Source organism: Oryx dammah, unplaced genomic scaffold (assembly GCF_014754425.2).
Source record: "Oryx dammah isolate SB20612 unplaced genomic scaffold, SCBI_Odam_1.1 HiC_scaffold_4, whole genome shotgun sequence".
Classification (NCBI taxonomy): Eukaryota; Metazoa; Chordata; class Mammalia; order Artiodactyla; family Bovidae; genus Oryx; species Oryx dammah.
The window spans coordinates 39,897,671-39,917,448 of record NW_024070188.1 but is presented as its reverse complement, the minus strand read 5'-3'; the positions used below and the strand labels follow the sequence as shown (position 1 = coordinate 39,917,448).

Sequence of the window (19,778 nt, the reverse complement as noted above, 5' to 3'; positions counted from 1 at the left end):
TTTCCTTCATATTTATAAGGAAATATAAAAGAATACAAAACACATATGTAAAACTTAGAGAATAATAAAAATACCCACGTTAAAAATTAGAAAATGACTAGCTCTTGCAACTCCCACAATCACATCTTCTTCTCCCATCCAGGGATAACCATTATTCTGACTACTATATCATTCCCTAGTTTTGTAAGTTTTGCCACTTAAATATACAAGCCTTAATTAGACATTGTTTGGCTTCATCTTTTTTTATGTGTTTGTATTCTTAAGTAGCTTTGTTTCCATTCTTTGATAACCTGATATATATCTTTTCATATCTTTTACTATCAGTTCCAAATTCTTCTGAACTTTGTTTTAGATTCTCTTATAAACAGCTTACAGTCTTTGACAGTATATGTTTTAAATGAGCAATTAGTAGTCCATTTGCAGTTACTGTAATGACTCAAATTTAGTTTTAAATCTACCACCTTATTCTGTATTTCTATTTATACACCTACTTCTTCCATCTACACCTTCTTCCTGCCTTCTTTTGGGCTGACAATTTCACTATTTTCCCCTTTATCACGCTGTTTAAGTTAAATAATCTACTTTTTCTTTTAGTGATACCCTAAAAACAACAGCATACATTCAAATATCTCGGTAAGTTCACATATATCTTGCTTTTCTCTTGGACTAAACAAAGACTTTAAAATACTCTCATTTATGCCCCACCCAATTTATAAGCTAGTATTACTGTATACTTTATTTCTTAACCCCACTCAATTATAATTTATACAGAACATTTACCACTTTCATTACTCTCTTCCTTCCTATAGCTCAAATAACCTTCCTTTTCACTTTGGCATTATTATTATTCTACTAAATTTATCTTTCAGGATTCCCTTTAATTTTGCTTCATTAAAAACTGTTTCATCCAAGTCTTGAAAGATTGTGCTGGATGAAGAATTTTATGTTGAAAATTAGTTTGTTTTAGTAAAATGATGATACCATTCCCACTGGCCTCTATGGCTGTTGAGAAATCAGCTGCCAATCTGATTGCCATTCTTTTCAAAGCAGCATTTTTCTGTCAGAATGCTTTTAATCTCTCCTGTCTCCAATGTTATTAAAATTTAAGTTATTATTAAAATTATAAGAATATTTTCATTGTCCTAAAAGTCCTCTATGTTCTGCCCACCCCTAGAAGCCAATGATCTTATTATTGTTTTCAGTTTTGGCTTTTAAAGAATGTCATGTAGTTGGAATCATACATTGTATAACCTTTCAGACTAGCTTCTTTCACTTAGTAATATGCATTTAAGGTTCCTATGGCAACCCACTCCAATATTCGTGCCTGGGAAATCCCATGGACAGAGGAACCTGGTGGGCTACAGTCCATGGGATTACAAGAGTCAGACACCACTGAGTGACTAAACCAATACCATCTCCACCATCACGTCTTTTCATGGCTTGATAGCTCATTTCTTTTTAGTGCTAAATAATATTCCATTGTCTGAATATACCACAGTTCATCCATTTACCTACTGAAGCATATCTTGGATGCTTCCAAGTTTGGCAATTATAAAATAATTGATAAATGAAGCTGCTATAAACATTTATGTGCAGGTTTCTGTGCTGACATGAGTTTTCACTGGGTAAATACTAAGCAAGCAGCACAACTGTTGGATCAATATGTTAAGACCATGCTAAAGTTTGTAAGAAAAGGGCAAAATGTCTTCCAAAGGGGCCGTACCATTCTATATCCCTACCAAAATGAGTAAGTTCCTATTGTTTCACATTCTCAACAGCATTTAGAGTTGTCAGTGTTCCCAATTTTGGTCATTCTAATAGGAATGGTATTTCTGTTCTTTCAGTTTACTTTTCCCTGAACTTGTAGTGTCTTTAAAGAAATTTACAGCTCAATTGAGCTTCTGACTCAGAGAGCTACAGAGGAATTTTTTTTTTAATTTATGGATAAAGTCTTGAAAAAGAAATCATTCTAAACTCCTAACTGAATAAGAATATAGAAACCACTTTCTTTAAGTATCCTTTCACAATTAATTATTTGTTTACTTCTGCATATGGCTATTTCTCTTTTCCCCCTAACCTCAGAACACTTGAAATAAAATAAAGTCCCATTCTGAAGACCTGATTCAAAGTGAGGTAAAATAAAATTTGCCACCTTCCCCTTTGTGTTTTTCTTTCTCCCTCCTTGAAATAAGATACTGTAAAATTGATTAATAAATCTAAATCTGCCTCATTTCCTGACTAAATGTTTCCTGAATCACAAGAGCATTTTAAAAGTTTTTTACCCTAACAGATTCGTGATAGAAGAAAAAAAGAACTCGAGAAGATAAAATTATGAGTCAAATCTCATAACTGTCCTATAATTTTCATATTGCCAATTTAGGGTTAAAAATACAGTAAGTATTTAGTATTCAGTGCTGTTTATAAAGAAAACAACTTTGTAAGATTTTTCTTTGCCAAACCAACTGCATAAATTCAATATAAGGGTTAGTAACAATAACAGTTTTATAACTTACTTCCGAGAGAGACCATTTATTTCTGTGATTAAGGAGGTGAATGAGTAGAACCCATAATTCTTTAATGCATGGACATGGGCATTGGTGACTCATTAATGCCTCAGAAGGCCTAACCTTCGGAAAAGAACCAAAAAGAGTAAATTACAAGATAGCAGAATTTTACATGCCACGTATCTCCCCTCAAATGTTTTAAAAGATTGATGTTTGATGACTTAAAATTTATGCTCAATTACATAAAATTGCTTATAAAAAATATACCATTTCATTAACTTTTAAAATAAATTTCCATGTAAAAACAAAAGTACACAATGAATTTATTCCCAACTTAAAAAAAACCCTGCTTTAATCATCTAGTCCAACGGAGAGCAAAGTTGTTCTGTAAAGGGCTAGACAGTAAATATTTGAGTCTTTAATAGTGAAATAGCCTTTGTTACAGCTATTCAACTCTGCCATTGTTCTGCAACTTTAGTCACAGACAATGGATGAAAAGGATGGGAATGTGGTCCAGTGAAACTTTATTTACAAAAGGGTGATGTGCCAGATTTGGCTACAGGGCCATGGTTTCCAAACCTTGATCTAATCCATCAGCCAAATAAAAAGATTTCTAAAAAAATGATTAGAAAATAAGTTTAAATTCACTGTAATTGAGACTAAAATTTTTTATAATTAAGCAAAATTAGGAATTCATAAAGATTAGACAATTTTACCATTTTTGTAACAAACATACTCTCAATGCTCCTAAATATACCCTCAAGTGGCATACAAAGAATATGCACTATATTTTTAAGGACAGCCAGACTTCTGAAATTCATAATGTGTTCATTATTTCACATATTATACAATTTTCTAACATAACATAGTAAAATAATCATCAAGATATTACTTTATCATATCTAGTTAACCTACTAATTACATTATAACAGACTAGATTTAGACAATACATAAAACATGATCAAAATTTTTAAAAATTAAAAATTCCAGTTTCCCATAGGTAATAGTTACGCTTGTAACCTGAAGTTTAAACAGTCAACAGATTTCCACTGACTGAAAATAAATGTATACCATAGCACTATTAAATCACCGCTTTAAGCACTACAATAAGTAATTTAGTAAAAACACATAATGTCCCCCAATTCTAGACCTTTTATGAAAACAAGCAAACAAAACCACTCTTTAAATGTGTCAACTAACTTTAGCTAAGTACTCATTTATTTTGTTATATATGACAATAGATTATTAAAGACTGACTGGTCTCTATTTGAAGGGAAATTTCCAATCATCATAAACACTGTCTTATTTATTTGACCAATAGAAAAGTGTTTTGTTTTTTTTTTAAAAAAAAGCTCTAAAATACTAATTCTAGCTTGTTTTAAATGTTTAACTCAAATTCTTTCCCCAACCAACTCCCAAATAAGAGTAATATAAAATTAGAATTAAGAAGTCAATCATTTTAGGTTAAATTCTTATAGAACAAACCACACTCATTAAGTACTGACTATTGTCATTAAATACCAAAAATGCAAATAAACTCTTAAGGCATTACCTTGTCATACCTGTTGAGGGACAGGTTTATTAAATCACGAAGAAGATTTTCACAATGTTCTTCAAATAAGCTGACATTGGTTAAATTGTCACCTGCCAGATTCATAAACTGATGACTATATACAACTTGTTCTAAAAATGAAATAAATTCTGTTTAAAACTACAGCAGATTTTACTAATTCAGAAGGAGGAAAGTGACTGTACACCTTTAAATTAACATAACAAAACTGCAACAGAAACAGTTAAAAGAAATTTTTTTCTGCAAATAAAAGTTAAATGTGAAAACAATTCCTTTCTTATATGAGCAGTGATGTTTCAATCCTCCCAAGTACCATTTAATAGATTTTCTTTCCTTAATATGGCCATCTAAAGAGCAACAATGCAACAAAAGAAAAAAATATATAAGAAGGTAAATACTAGAAAATTTTACCTATATTTCTAACCAATAATGCCTTTAAAACATTTTTCAACAAATACTGATAAACTAACCATGTGTAATTGTTTTTTGGCATGAAATAGAGCAAACCAAGGTAACAGATAAAAAAATTTGTACCTGCGTCAGAATAAGTTCACCTAACTATTGCTTTAAAAAATATTATTTGAAGTAGAGTCAACATGAGAGAGGAAATGACATTTGTGTATACGATTCTATGTTCATATGTATCCATGTAAGTGCTCATGCATACAAACGTATACATATATGTATTTTTGCATTAATTCATTTGAAAAACGGGGACTGAGGTATAGAATGTCTTTATAACCCAAATAAATAATAATTTACAACTAGATAATATTTATAAAGAACAAGACCAAGGATAAATAGGCAACATGTGAAATAAAACTTTACCATCCATAATACATACAAACTACTTCAAATTAAAGAAAAACAGGAAAGAGTGAAACAAAAAATAATGCAACATATGTTTTGCAAAATATAATGAACAAATTAATAAAGCAAATATAAAGACAATAAAAGATGATCAACTTCACTGATAATCAGGAAATTGCAAAACAGATTTAATATCATTTTTCACATATAAGTTGGCAAAAAATAGAAATAATAATAGCCACTACTGGCAAGAGTATGAGGCAAAGATATGCTCATGTTTAAGTGTATAAAATTGGGGAAACTTATTCTACAACACCAGAACAGCATATACAACATTAGAAGTGCAATATGCTACTTCAATTCAAAAAACCTATTGTACAAAATGGCTTGCACCGACATATATACACACAAGGATGCTCAGTGAAATGTAATTTGTAATATTAAAATAAACAGAAATAACAGAAATATTAAAAAAGAGTTGGCTAAAATTATGATAGGTCCATGAGATCTATAACAAATGAATCAAGTAAAACTGTATGTACTAACGTGAACAGATCTCTAAAAGCACTATTAAATAAAACCCTCCACAGAACAATATGACACCACTTGTGGCTAGAAACAAGAACAAAAACTCTACCTATATACGTTTCTACCTATGTATACTAACAATAAGTATGGATGGATGGATAAATGGACCATTCTTTCCAGTAGTTATCTCTAGAAAAAAGAAGTTAAGACCTTCACTTTCTAGTTTCGTTACTGTTTGATTGAAAATAATAACTAGAAAGCACTTACTTGTATAATCTTAAACAATTTAAACATGTTTAGATTCAAAAAAAGGACATAAATCAGAAATCTATAAACTTACTCAATTTTTCACCAAGCATGTGAAGAATTTCCAGCACCAGCCAATGGATATCTAGGTGGAGATGTAGTAAATGCCATGATGGTGGGTAAAGCTGTGAATGATATTATCAACTGTGACTGAAAATTCATAATACTTCATTAGGTATTTTATAGCATGTCACAATAATCTTCCCTAAGCACAAGTTAACCTACCACTATTCAAAAGTGCAAGGGAAACCTCTGTCTTGTTTGTTAAGAGGATTTTTTTCACTAGAGATTATTTAAAAGCAGGATATAGGATATACTCTTAACTGATGTTGAAGACAGACCCACCTTGGGGCTGCATAGGTACAGATTTTCATAGTAAAGGTAGCTACCAACTAAGAGATATTCTACTACAGCTGCAAACCAGTAAACAAATTTTTTTAAACACCATTTTCATGATTTCATTTTAGACTTTAGCCAGGAAATATGGTTTTAAATGTAATGAATACCTAGGAACATAAAATATTTTAAGAAGAAATTTTAAATCATTTAAGACACTACTGTCACGTCCATAAAGAAACTAAAGTTAAAAGTGGTGAAGAAATTTACTCCTCAATTCATTCCTTAGGATTCAAACCTAATTCTATTCGATTCAAAAGCCAGTGCTCTTTACTGTGCTGTGCAGATTATCAATAAATTTTCTCCAATCAACATTTTGATTCACTAAAATACAATGATTCATACTTTTTTATTAAGACATCTAAGAATGATGGAGAGGGATCTTGCTTATCAAACATACAAACAAAACAAAACACTAGTAAAACAACACTGGCTCAGGAATAGATAATAAACTGCAAACATAGGAAGAGAGAAGTGGACACACATTCAAATCAGCGGGGAAAACGTGGGTCATTCAGTAGGAGTCAGGATGATTAACTTATTCATCTGCAAGATACTAGATTTCCTACTTCAAGGTATATTTTTTAAAAGATGAATTAGAGATAAATGTTAAAAAAAAGTATATATTTTACAAGAGCATAGGAATATTAAAGAAAAAATTGATAAATATAATTTTACAGAAAAAAATGATGTACCTAGCAAGTCAGCTTAATTGTTGAAAAAATAAATGAAAATGTTTGTAATACATAATACCAAGAAATAATATTACTAATTTTTTAAAGTCCCTTAAAAAGAATAAAAGACAGATGTTTAACTAGGAATACCAATTAAAGCATATTCTTGCATATGAGAAAGGCAAAACATAAGAAATACGTAAAGTCTTAAAAGATGCTATTTCATGATTTTTTGGTTTTGCTGATGTTTCAGAACAGTATTTCAGTATATGACTTTTTTGTTTATGTGCTGGTGATTCCATTCAAGTAACCTATATTTTCAACAAGTCTGTCTAATTAAAAGCCTATGAAAGGTAAAACTTAGTTTGAGGACCCTTGCATGCATCTTTTAATTTTTGCTTCTAGATAAATTATTTTTATTTTCCTTAAGCATTCAATGGACATTCAGAAAATAAAAACCAGTCCAATTTACAGAGACTAAAAAGGAAAATTACCCTCCTCCTCACAATCTACCCATGAATCTTTATTAATTGACATGATTAAAAACAATTACCTAATTGGTTTCTATGGATTAGATATAGTCACCTGTGAAAACAGCTGGAACTCTACTTTTATTATCACATATATTGATCCCTGAAAAGTTGCATTTTTAATTGTTAAATTTCACAGAAATATACACACTTTATTGTATGTTACGTATTTTGGCAAAGACTCATTCCTAAAAGCTGAAGGAATTGGTGAAGTCAAAGAGAATATATAGAACTCAGGAAATCCCATGGGGAATTGTAATTTGTTACTCACAGAAGCTCACATTTTCCTATGGAGAATTTGTTCAATACATCTACAGGCTGGGTCATGCTAACAATACAATTTTTTAAAAAGCCAAAATTCAGAGAGAATAATTATCACAGACAGAAAAAAAATGGCAGGCATGGACAAAACATTCATATTCTGAAAATATCTCAAAAGCCAGAAAACATAACAATGTGGTTTTGAAAGCCTAACTTTTTAAAGGTGATGATCTTAAATCTTCCGATAAAATAAAATAGGATTTGCCCATATCTTGATCAATGTGAGAGAGGATACGAATTTCAGAACATAAGGTTATTTTATTTGCTTTGAAACTTTTAAGCATTTGCGCTGTTACAAATCAGAATAGCTATCAGTGATTCAACATAAATGATTTCTAAGCACTTTAATGCAGTCTACTTTATTCAATTCTCCCAATAACTCCAGAAAGCTAAACCAACTGAAGCAAGAGGTGCTATTTGCCCAATGGCACATAATTAATAGGAGGAGGAGCCAGTATTTCAACTCATGCAGTCTGGTCCAAGAACTACACCCTTGACTAATTTCCCTCATTCTTGAATGAATATTATGTGTGAGAAGAAAACAAAAACTGATACTTCAAAAATTAAATGTAACAAATCAAACCTTAGTGTGGTTTTGATTTACAAATGCTCCTGTATTCGTAGTGGGAAGTTCTGATAGGTGTCCTATATACAAGAGTAACCCATGAAGCTCATCAACCAACACTGAGGGAAGTTGTGCCTCCAAAGTCTCGTAGGGATGGACAGGAACATGACTTTCGGCATCGTGTACTCGCAGGGACCTAAAACATGATGAGATTCAAAAGGCAATTAGAGTCTGGATAAATTTGCATTCAGAAATTCATGTATTATTCGTATTACTCATCTGACAGCCTACCTGAAGATGAAAACTTTAACATAATGAAGAAATGTTACGCAGAGCTGCCTAATATTGTGTGCTTTGCAATGCAGCGTTGATATCTTCCCTAAAACCAAAATAGGTAATGTTAATCATGGTTTAAAGAATCAGTGATCAATGACAAAAAATTCTGTAAGCTGTATAAGCCGAAATTCTCTATCTTTTCATTTGTTTTAACTGATTCTCACTATCCTCCTGCCCTCCCCTCCCCGAAAAAAAACCTGCTCTTATTAAGGTCACCGGTGAAATCAATGTTGTCCAATCCAATGAACACCACCTGTCTGCAATTAGCTTGCCCTTACAGAAGTATTCCCTACACCTGGCTCATTGATACCATATGCTGCCAGTCTTCCTTCCTCCTCACTTTCCTATAATTCTCATGTTTTCTCTGCTTCTGTTTTCTGGCTGACTCATTTTCCCTAGAGTGGTTATGAGTGTTTTGCACATAGTAACCACTCAGATAATTTTTGCTGATGTAAATACTGAAGTAAGGGAAAGATGGCATGGGTTCAGGCTGGATGAAAAACAGGAATAAGTGATAGGCAGCCTTACAAGTCATTATGAGTTTTGATTTCATTCTAATACAGTAGATGACCTTTCACTGGGTTCTGATTTAGGAGAAAAAGGAATTGATATATATTTAAAGCAGGTTTTGTACTCAAGATTATAGAAGGGCTAAGGAGGATGTGTTAAGAACCTGTAGCAGTAATTCAAGAGATCACAGGAAAATGGATAGGTTAAAAGTATATTTTGATCATAAACCTACTGGGAATTTGATGGATTAGATATGAGTTTAAAGGAAATGAAAGAATCAAGAATGACTGATAGGCAACTGTTAGAATCAGGTAATAAGTGGAGAAAACATGGGCAGCATGAGCTGGTTTTGGAGAACATCATGGACGTACTCGGATTGAGCAACAAGGACAGACGTCAGGCAGTTTGACAGGCAAAGCCTGGAATGCAAAGGAGACTGGAATGTTTCAATTTCTAGTGTTGTTACCATTTAGAAATAAAGGAACTGATGAGATGGTACATGTAGGAAAAGATGTACAGAGAGGAGACTCGAGGAGCCTGATTATTAGCAATAGATCTCAGGCCGAAGGGGCTTCCCTGATAGTTCAGTTGCTAAAAAAAACCTGCCTGCAATGCAGGAGACTATGGTTCAATTCCTGGGTTGGGAAGACCCACTGGAGAAAGGATAGGCTACCAACTCCAGTATTCCTGGGCTTCCCTTGTGGTTCAGCTGGTAAAGAATCTTCCTGCAATGCGGGAGACCTGGGTTGACCCCTGGATTGGGAAGATCCCCTGGAGAATGGAAAGGCTACTCACTCCAGTATTTTGGTCTGGAGAATTCCATGGACTCTATAGTCCTCCTGCTGCTGCTGCTAAGTTGCTTCAGTCATGTCCGAATCTGTGCGATCTCTGTGAGATCCCCCATCCCTGGGATTCTCCAGGCAAGAATACTGAAGTGGATTGCCATTTCCTTCTCCAACGCATGAAAGTGAAAAGTCAAAGTGAAGTCGCTCAGTCGTGTCCGGCTCTTAGCGATCCCATGGACTGCAGCCCACGAGGCTCCTCCATCCACGGGATTTTCCAGGCAAGAGTACTGGCGTGGGGTGCCATTGCCTTCTCCAGTGCATGTATCTACGTATCAACAAGTGCAATGCACTTCTACAGCTTAATTCTACTTTGCTTACAAAAGTCATAATAATCCCCCAGTGTCATAATTCTCAGCCCAAAAAGGCAGTACTCTTAAAAAAAGAACTGCTATGAACTGCTGCATCTAGCCAAAATGGGGTAAAGGAAATCATATTTACTCATCTCTCATCTTAAACTTAAGTATTAAGTATTCTTAAAAAAAAAAATCCATAAAACAAGAGTTTTCAGGCATTGGACAAAGGCAACGCAAGACTACTAATCCAGAGAGGAGATGAGTCCCAAGCCTATACCAGCTTCCCACTAGAGACAGTTTCCAGGCTGCAGCACAGGGGCAGAGAATTCAGAGCCCAGATCACTGATTTGAGAAAACATGAGATCTGAGTTTAGGGAAGTCTAAATTTGCAGGGCAAAAGTACCAAAGAAGAAAAAAAAATGGCTACACCAAAAAGAACCTGGAGATGTGCAGAGGGTCCCTTTTGAGTCTTTGACTAAGTACTGATCTGCAGGCCAGAGAAAAATACCAGAAAACAATTCCCTACAAAGCTTATGAAGATCAAGGAACAGTTTAAGTTCCCACCAAGAATTTTAAAAAAGAAATAAACCAGAAAGAATCCTCAGAAGCCTTACTAGAGCTGAATTAACATTAGACTAAAGGCTACTTTTTAAAAGTCCTAACAAAATTTACAAGCTTCAAAAATCCAATGGATTACAAGTACTCAACAATGAGCCAGGACAAAATTCAACACTAGTTTTAGGAATACAAGAAAATTCAGAAAGCAGCCATGAAAAGCTACAAAGTCCGTCATACAAGAAAAAATTACTAAGTGTTCAAAAAACCAGAATATATCCTAAAACTATGAGGAAAAAGTTAATACAAACAAACCCGGAAATGACAATGATGAAAGAATCTGTAGTTAAAGTTAAAAACAGCAGCTGTAGAAATACTCCATATGTTAAAGACAGATTAAAAAAATACGAGAACAGAAATGGAAAACATGAAAAAAATCCAGATGAAATGTCTAGAGACAAAAAAATACAATACTAAAAAAGAATAACATTAACAGCTATATTTAATACCAGGCAGCAGTAAAAATAATAATAACAACATTATATTATGTATATATTCTGCCTCAACAGGAAAGCAATCCTTGGAGTATAATCAACAGGAGAACAAGAACCATGTATACATCAGTAACTGACCCTAAGGGCTTTCTGGAGAGGGCTGAGGGCCAAGGGTTTACAGGAATTTACTAACAAACCCCTGGTACAGCTTGCATGGGAGGGGTAAGCTGATGTGTGTGTGCTATGTGCTCAGTCGTGTCCAACTCTTTGCAATCTCATGGACTGTAGCCCACCAGGTTCATCTGTCCATTGAATTTTCCAGACAAGAACAGTGGAGCGGGTTGCCATTTCCTACTTTAAAGGATCTTCCCAAGCCAAGGATGGAACCTGCGTCTCTTGTATGGACAGATTCCTTACCACTGCACCACCTGGGAAGCCCAAGCTGACGTTGGTTAGTTTTCAATATTGCTAACCTGCCTAATAAATCTGTCATTGTTTTTTTTTTAAGCAACTAAAGGGGCCAAAATGTCAGTGTAACAAGTAACCATTTCAACAAATGACCCAGTAGTGATTTTAGGTCCATAACTGCTTTTCAAGGAATAATCCTGCATAATAAATGCCTTCCACAAACCCAATTTAATTGTCATTCTATATAGCAAAGGTATTTTCGCTGTTTCCACTACAATCTTGTAGAGGCTCCCCAGGAGTTTAAAAGTAAAATTGTGCCTTTTTGGCACTGCTTACAAAGACACCTGTAATTGCCTCCCTTCCAAAAATTAATTCCTAACATAGTCCAACCTACATAATCACCACTTAACTCCCTTTTCTCCCAGCTTTTATGTTTTTACACATGTCAAATGTCTTTGTCACAAAGTTGTTTCATACCTGAACTCAGCCTATCCCCAACACTTCTCCATAAGCTTTTGCCTGGCTAAGTCCTCCTCATCCTTGAAGCCCCAGACCTGGTATCATTCAGTGATGCGCACATAAACAGATAAACCCCTCGGTTCCTGTAGCAACTTGCACATGTCTTTATTATTACGCTTTTCCATGTACTGTGCCAATTATGCTTGTTTATCTGTTTTACTCAACTGCAAACTTCAGCAGCATAATTTTCCTCTTTGATTCATCAGCTCCTTGCACATGAAGGAGAGACTTGGGTGACAACAAAATAGGAATATTCAATATTTACTGAGGACCAACTGAGAAAGCAGAACAGCCCTGAAAGCAGACAACAATTAAGGCCATGAAGTTTCCTAATGAAATTAAACAGCCATACATTATCAAAAATAATCACACAAAGTCACGCCATGATTTTGGTGAAACAAGAAAAAACAAACCATCTCAGTAATCATGTTTGACACACACAGAAACAGGGCAGTACACAACCACGCGAAAACAAAGTCCAAGAACAGAATATCCCCTTCTTCCAGCTAAGATGACTACCGCTTCATCACTAACTAGAACCTACCCTTGCCTCCTTTTTGTTCCACCTTCTAAAGAAAAATTTAAAATTACCAAGTTGCTCCAGCTTCTTAACAGCATCAAATCCAGAATAAAGCCTCAAACTCGACCCAAAATTAGTCTGTGCAAGCACATACCCTACACAAGCCCCTCCCTAATTCCGCTTGCTGAGAGGCCCCAACTGTTCCTCATGATGCGTTTCTCTCCCTTGCCTCCTAAGCTAATAAAACACTTTTTTTGACCAAAGCTGTGTTTCGCGTGATCTGTGGTTGCTGGGCATAACAACAGATCCTAGGCTAAGCACCTAACATGCATTATGCCATTTAGTCCTCATGAGAACTCTGTGAGGTGGGAACTACTACCTGGTGTGAGGCCTGAAATTAGCCAGGGCTGGAATCCAGGCTGACCACAGTCATGATTCTGAAGTCTATACTGTACTGAAACTGTTCAAAGGAGAGGCCGCTAGCCTGTACTGAAACACACTGCCCTTCAATTCCCTTCACTACCTTAAAATTACACCAATTACCCCACAATAAAAACAAAACCGGAAAGCAGGAAAGGAAAACAAGAAGGTAGGCATGAGGTCTGGCACTTTACATTTCCACCACACTCCCCACCCCCAAAGCAAGTTACTATCTCACTTCAGAGATGTTTGGCCTTAAAACAATCTTACTTGCAGATGTGGAAAAATACTGTAAATTTCATATAGGAGCAAAATTTAAGTGTCATACTTTTTCTGAACACTAAATATAACTGTCTCCTGAACTTCTAAACTAACACTTCCTTCACGTTATGATGATATCCAATGACACATCATAGAGCCATTTCTTCTTGTCTTTAAATACACTTAAAACTTACCAAAATCACAGCTGGCCTGTAATAAGGTTTCCAAGTTGTATAGCTGTTGCCTAATTTAAAAAATGTAAGGTAAGAATTAGTTTTTGAATAGTTTAAAGTATGTAACAGTTACAGATAGTGTTTCCAAATCTTTTACACAGCTTCAATGCCTCTCATCCCTGAATAATGTTTGATGCTTCATGAATGTTTATTAGCATCACCTTCAGGTAGTAAACACTTTGAGAGAAGATAAAACATGCCTATCTATGTCTGTCCTCCCAAAAACATCTAAGAGATACATTTATCTCAAAAATTAAATATCATAGATTTCAACATCAAGAAGATACTGTTTATATCTCTAAGTTTAACATAGTTACATTAAACATCCTCGGTTAACAGTTACATAGGAAATGTTAAACTGTGTCATATAATTACACAATAGGAGTTCTGAAATGGAATATAATATGTAATGTAGACTAATCAGGGAAAATTTTAATTTATGATGTTCCACCTGAATTTCTCACAATAGTCTTCTCTTGCTATTCTCTTCCTAATTGCCTTTTTTAACTCCCTAAAGACGGAGCCATATTTATAACCTATGTCCTGGATAAGACTAAACTCATTCTTTAATGTTTAAGATTATACAGAATCACTCAGACTGTTTTCCCAACAAAATATGTAACATGGCACAGTTCCCATGGGATCAGGGTAAGAGAAATCACTCAACCTTTCTATTTTCATTTAAATGTATCATGTATACATTTTTTAAATTATGTAAGTTTCAAGTATACAGCACTGTAATTCCACATCTATGAATACTACCACATGATCACCATCACAAGTCTAATTACTCTCCATCACCATACAGTTCACTCAGTTCACCTTTTTTACCCACATCCTCAACTCCTTCCCCTCTAGTAACCACTAACTGGTTTTCTACATCTATGAGTTTATTGTTTGTTCATTTGCTTTATTTAGATTCCATGTGAAGTCACAGTATTTGTCACTCTCTGGCTTATTTCACTATGTATAATACCCTCGAGGCCCATCCATGTTGCTGCAAATGGCAGGATTCCATTCGTTATTAAATCTGAATGATATTCCATTGTGTATATATATGTATGTATATGTAATTTTAAAAATGTATATATATAAATGTATACATACATACATTTAAAATTTCTTCATCCATCCATCGAAGGATGCATAGGTTGTTTCTATATCTTCATATTCTGACTACTAAAAATGCTATAATGAACATAGGAGATGAATATATCTTTTCAAGTTAGTGTTTCTATGTCCTTTGGATAAATACCCAGAAGTGGAATAGCTAGGTCATAGGGTAGCTCTATCTTAATTTTTCAAAACCTCCATACTGTTTTCCATAGTGACTGCAGCGATTTACATTCTCACCAACAGGGCACAAGGGTTCCCTTTTCTCCATATCTTCTTCATTTTGTTATTTCTTTTCTTTTTGACAACAGTCAGATGTGAGGTGACATCATTTCCTTAAGTCATGCTGAACATCCTTTCATGTGCCTGTTGGCTGTCTCCAATTATTCTTTAGAAAAATATCTGTTCAGATTCTCGGCTCATTTTTTTCAGATTTTTTGTTGTTGTTGAGCTAAATGAATATTAACCCCTTATATAAACCAAATACATGACTCGCAAAGAGTCGGACACAACTGAGTGACTGAACTGATTGATGACTCGCAAACGCCTTCTCCCCTCCAGTAGGTTGCCTTTTCACTTTGATGATTGTTTGCTGTGCGTAGTTTTTTAGCTTGATGTAGTCACATTTATTTATTTTTTGCTTGTTTCCCTTGCCTTTGGAGTCAGAGCCAGAAAAACATTGCTAAGACTGATGTCAATGAGATCACTGCCTTTATTTTCTTCTAGATATTATATTGTTTCAGGTCTTATATTCAAGCTTTTAATCCAGTTGGAGTTAATTTTTGTGTATAAGATGGTGGCCTGGTTTCAGTCTTTTACCTGTGGTTGTCTAATTTTCCCAACACCATTTATTAAAGAGACTGCCCTTTCTTTATTGTATGTCCTTTGCTCCTTTCCCATAAATTAACTGTCTCTATTTAGGTGTAGACTTATTTCTGTTATCTCAATTCTGTTCCATTCATCTATATGTCTGTTTTTATGCCAATAACATGATGTTTGTTTACTATACCTTGGTAATATAGTTTGAAATCAGAAAGTGTGATGACTCCAGCTTTGTTCTTCTTTCTCAGGATTGTTTTGGCTATTTGGGATCTTTTGTGCTTTCAGGTAAACTTTAGAATTACCATTCTTAATATACATTCTTAATGTATTTTGAGACAATATTTGCCTTTGATAAGTAACTTCAAATCTGAAATATGAATTATGGACTGGGTTTTAAGTAATAATGAATCATTTCAATTTAATTAATTGTGATAATGAGTAATGTTTATTTTTTTTAAGTTCATATTTTTAAGAGATAAATATTGAAGTATTTAAGGGTGAGATGGTATGATACCTGGAATCTGCTTTTAAAATATTTAAGCCAAAGGCAGAGGGAAAGGGACAGAAGGAAATGTGATAAAACCATGATGTTTATCATAACTGAGGGAAGGCATGTGAGGGTTCACTATGCTATTTTCTCTATATTTGAGTACGTTTAAAATTTTCATTAACATTTTTTAATGTTGTCCAGATTAATTAATTATATTTCTATTACACAGTCTGGAAAGTGTGAGTTCATTCTCTAAAGATTACTGAAAAATTATGTCTATTAAGCAGCCCTAATGCTAGGAGAGACTGAGCACAGGAGAAGGGGGGTGACAAAGGATGAAGTGGTTGAATAGGATCATTGACTCAATGGACATGAGTCTGAGCAAAGTACAGGACATAAAGAAGGACAGGGAGGCCTGGTGTGCTGCAGTCCACAGGGTCACAACAGTCAGACAGGACTGAGCGACTGAACAACAAAAAGCAACAAAAGTATTTTATTTTTCTTCCAAAGTTATGGTATACTTCAAAGCCTTAAATATTAGTTTTCAATAAATGATGTCAAATATGTGTATGTGTTCAGTCATGTCCAATTCTTTGTGACCCTATGTACTGTGGCCCACCAGGCTCCTCTGTCCATGGGATTTCCCAGCCAAGGATACTGGAGTGGGTTACCATTTCCTCCTCCAGGGCTTCTTCCAGACCCAAGGATTGAACCCATGTCTCCTGTGTCTCCTACACTGCAGGCAGATTCTTTACTACTGAGCCACTGCAGAAGCCCGTGTCAAATACAACAGAATAAAAATTCTGCAAAACCACTAAAAGAATAAACCCATTAAAACCATTACTCCATCAAGCATTACTGCTTAAGTGTTGTTGCTGATAAGATAACCAGGTGAGCAGCAATCAAACTCCTACAGGTGTTTTTGTAATGTTAGTATTAGAAACCACCCAGAAATATAACTTAAAACTGAATAGCAAAAAAAAAAAAAGCACAAATTGAACAGCATATTCACTCAATGGCAGTTTTTAAAAAAAGACAAAACATACCTGAATAGATGAAAGAGAACTCTAGATGAATTCACTAATGCTGTTTCAGTAACCCACTCAATGCCAAATAGTTCCACTGTATCCTCTTCAAAATTAGTTGGTAAAGGATCAAGATTCAAAATTACTCTGAAATAAAAATTCTGATTCAATTTCATAAAATGTATGCTACATCTCATACTATAGCAGGAGTTTCTGGCATTATTTGAACCCATATTAACAAAGACATGTCAGCAATAATGTTAAAAGTCAGGTAACGCTTTGGTACCTTGTATCTCACTAATACTACAAATGAACTATATTAAGAATTCAACCCTATATTATGATTTTTTAAAAACAAAAGTTTAACTAAACAGCACTATAACTTGAGGGAAAAAGGTGGAACATACTTTCCATAGGGAACATATTTTCACCTGCATTCAACAGTGGTCTTCAGTTGTAGAATTTCACCCTTTGAGGGGACATTTAATTTTTAAAACAGTTAAAGTTATTCTGAGCCATGTCTAAAGAAGGGCATAATCAAGTTGAATAACATCTTTTAAGGTCTGAAAGAAGGTACAATTGTAAAAATCAACAAAAATGTTTTCTGTTCTGAATAAAACTGCCTCAGCAGGTATTTCCAAAATATTTCAATAACAGCAGTTTTACTGAAATATGAATATACAACTGTTCAAACAAGAGATTGGAAGGATAATATTTCTGTGAATTTACACAATCTGAAGCATTTACTCGAAAGTTAAAAAAAAAAAAGCTTAAAAAAAAAAAGACCTATAAGACTTCTGCACGTGTAAATATACAGATTTAGAGGACTCTGGGGCAACAAAAAAAAATGCCACTTCAAAAAGCGCAGATAGTTTATAATTCACTTTAAGTAAAAGGTAAATCTAGTGTCCAGCTCCCTACTCCAAAGCTGAGGCAGCGGTGAGGTAAGAGAACAGCAGGTAGCAAGGAAATTATCCTTTCAAAAATCTTTCAGGTATGTGTATGCTCTAACAAGAAACCAACAGAACTATTAACTATTAACGTGCATCCGAGCCGATTTGCAAAAACAGTGCCTGATGAACATTAAAGTTTAATTGACTGAAGTCTTAATTAAATAACATACCTAAACAGACTCCTAAAGTCTGAATAGGGAAAAACTGTTTCCGATTTTTTTTAACCTACCGCTTAAGAGCTCCGCTTGAAAGGTAGGACTCTCCAGAAAAATGTTTTCCTCCTCCTCTGTTGTCAAAATCACAAGAAAAGCAAGGGGGATTGCACCATTCTGTCTTCAGTTCCAGTTCCAAGCTGTCGGTCAGAAACGTGGAGGCAGCGGGACAGTTATCCATTGTCTACCATCTCCTGAAATTTTTGGAGTTCATTAATGACTATCAGTAAGGGCTCCAAAGAAGTTGTGATGTGATTCCTGGAGGTGGGGAGGGCCGAGATTTGGGGTGACCTCAGAAAGTTCCCCAAACGCCTCCCACCCTAGCACACAAGAAAAAAACGAGAAGCGAAATAAATCCTCAATAAATATATACCGCCCCCAACCCGCCCGCCCCTGCCCACCGACTCCCCTAGATCAAGGCTGTCAGAATTTAGACTGCGCCCCGGACTGGCTGTGGCAGAAACTTAAAAATCCCCTCTACGTCAGACCCTGCAACCCAGTACAGGGTGAAGTGGGAGAGAAAAAAAGTCGGCAGGACAGATTCAGCCTCAAGCCCAGAGCTCGACTAGACCTGCGCCCTCCGCTAAGTTACTACACCGCACCGAGCCAGGTCCCCCGCAGTGTCGGAACTGCAAGCTCCCCGGCCGGACTCCAGGCGTGGATCCACAGGGCCCAGAGCAAATCCCCGCTCTCCCCGCCTGGGCAAATCCCGCCAGGTCCGCACAAGGCAGCGACCAGAGCGGGCCGACCACAGGGCGAAGGGGATCCGGTGTCCTGCACACCCCGGCGCCCTTGGTTTGGCGCAAGTCGTACCTACTCACTCTGAGTCCCCGAGATCCGCCCCGGCGGTCCCGGCCAGAGCCAGCGAGTCCGTGGGGGTCTAGATCACAAACAGACGAAATTCCCGCCAAGACGCCCGCGTTCAAGGAGGGCGGGGCTACGGAGAAACCCGCCCCCGGAGGTGCGCTCGCGAGATCTCTGAGGGACCCATCGGCACTCCTCAAGTTCTCGCGAGAATTTTCCAGTCCAGGACTCCGTAAGGCTATTTGCATTTTTACCTTCTTATTTTTTTTTTCCCCTCCCTTTGGTAGTTTTAATTAGTACTTTGGGCCGGAAGGCGGAACCTCACTTAAGAAGGAAACGGGCTGAGGTGAACGAGGTTTAGGGACCGCGGGGTTTGTAGTCTGGCCGAACTTAAGAAAAGAGCTCCACTGGAGCCAATCGCAAGCGGCTGTCTGAGGGCCGCGCCTGAGCCTCTAGTTCCTGAGCTAGTCCCAGCAGCTGCTTTGTCGAGGTCGTAGATGCCTTTTGTTCGTGGATTATGGACAAGGCAAGTGAAAAATGAGGTTACTCCAGTGGGTGGAAACACTGAGTAGGTCACATGGAACTTGATTTCTGTATAAAAACTGTTGCGCGCCTCCCCCATCCCCACCCCCACCTTTAACAACATTATCTGGACAGGTTTATTAAGACACTTAACCTTGAACATTTTTGTAAAGACTTTTCAGTCTAAATCAGAGATAACACCGTTCAGCCGTCTTCAGTTTCAAGAAAACATGGGAATT

General features: G+C 35.8%; 1 protein-coding gene across 1 annotated transcript in view; it reads right to left on the bottom strand.

The window, feature by feature from the left end:
* MMS22L (MMS22 like, DNA repair protein) overlaps window positions 1–19,142 on the bottom strand; it is a 126,071-nt gene extending 106,929 nt beyond the window's left edge. The window contains exons 1-9 of the mRNA XM_040239144.1: window positions 19,035–19,142; window positions 18,231–18,533; window positions 17,070–17,195; window positions 13,560–13,609; window positions 8,496–8,583; window positions 8,223–8,400; window positions 5,753–5,843; window positions 4,057–4,187; window positions 2,514–2,627 (exon numbers count right to left, since the gene is read on the bottom strand). Of these exons, the coding sequence (XP_040095078.1) occupies window positions 2,514–2,627; window positions 4,057–4,187; window positions 5,753–5,843; window positions 8,223–8,400; window positions 8,496–8,583; window positions 13,560–13,609; window positions 17,070–17,195; window positions 18,231–18,394 (942 nt within the window). The 5' untranslated portion in view covers window positions 18,395–18,533; window positions 19,035–19,142. The remainder of the gene's footprint in view (window positions 1–2,513; window positions 2,628–4,056; window positions 4,188–5,752; window positions 5,844–8,222; window positions 8,401–8,495; window positions 8,584–13,559; window positions 13,610–17,069; window positions 17,196–18,230; window positions 18,534–19,034) is intronic.
* Between the last annotated feature and the right edge of the window lie 636 nt (window positions 19,143–19,778).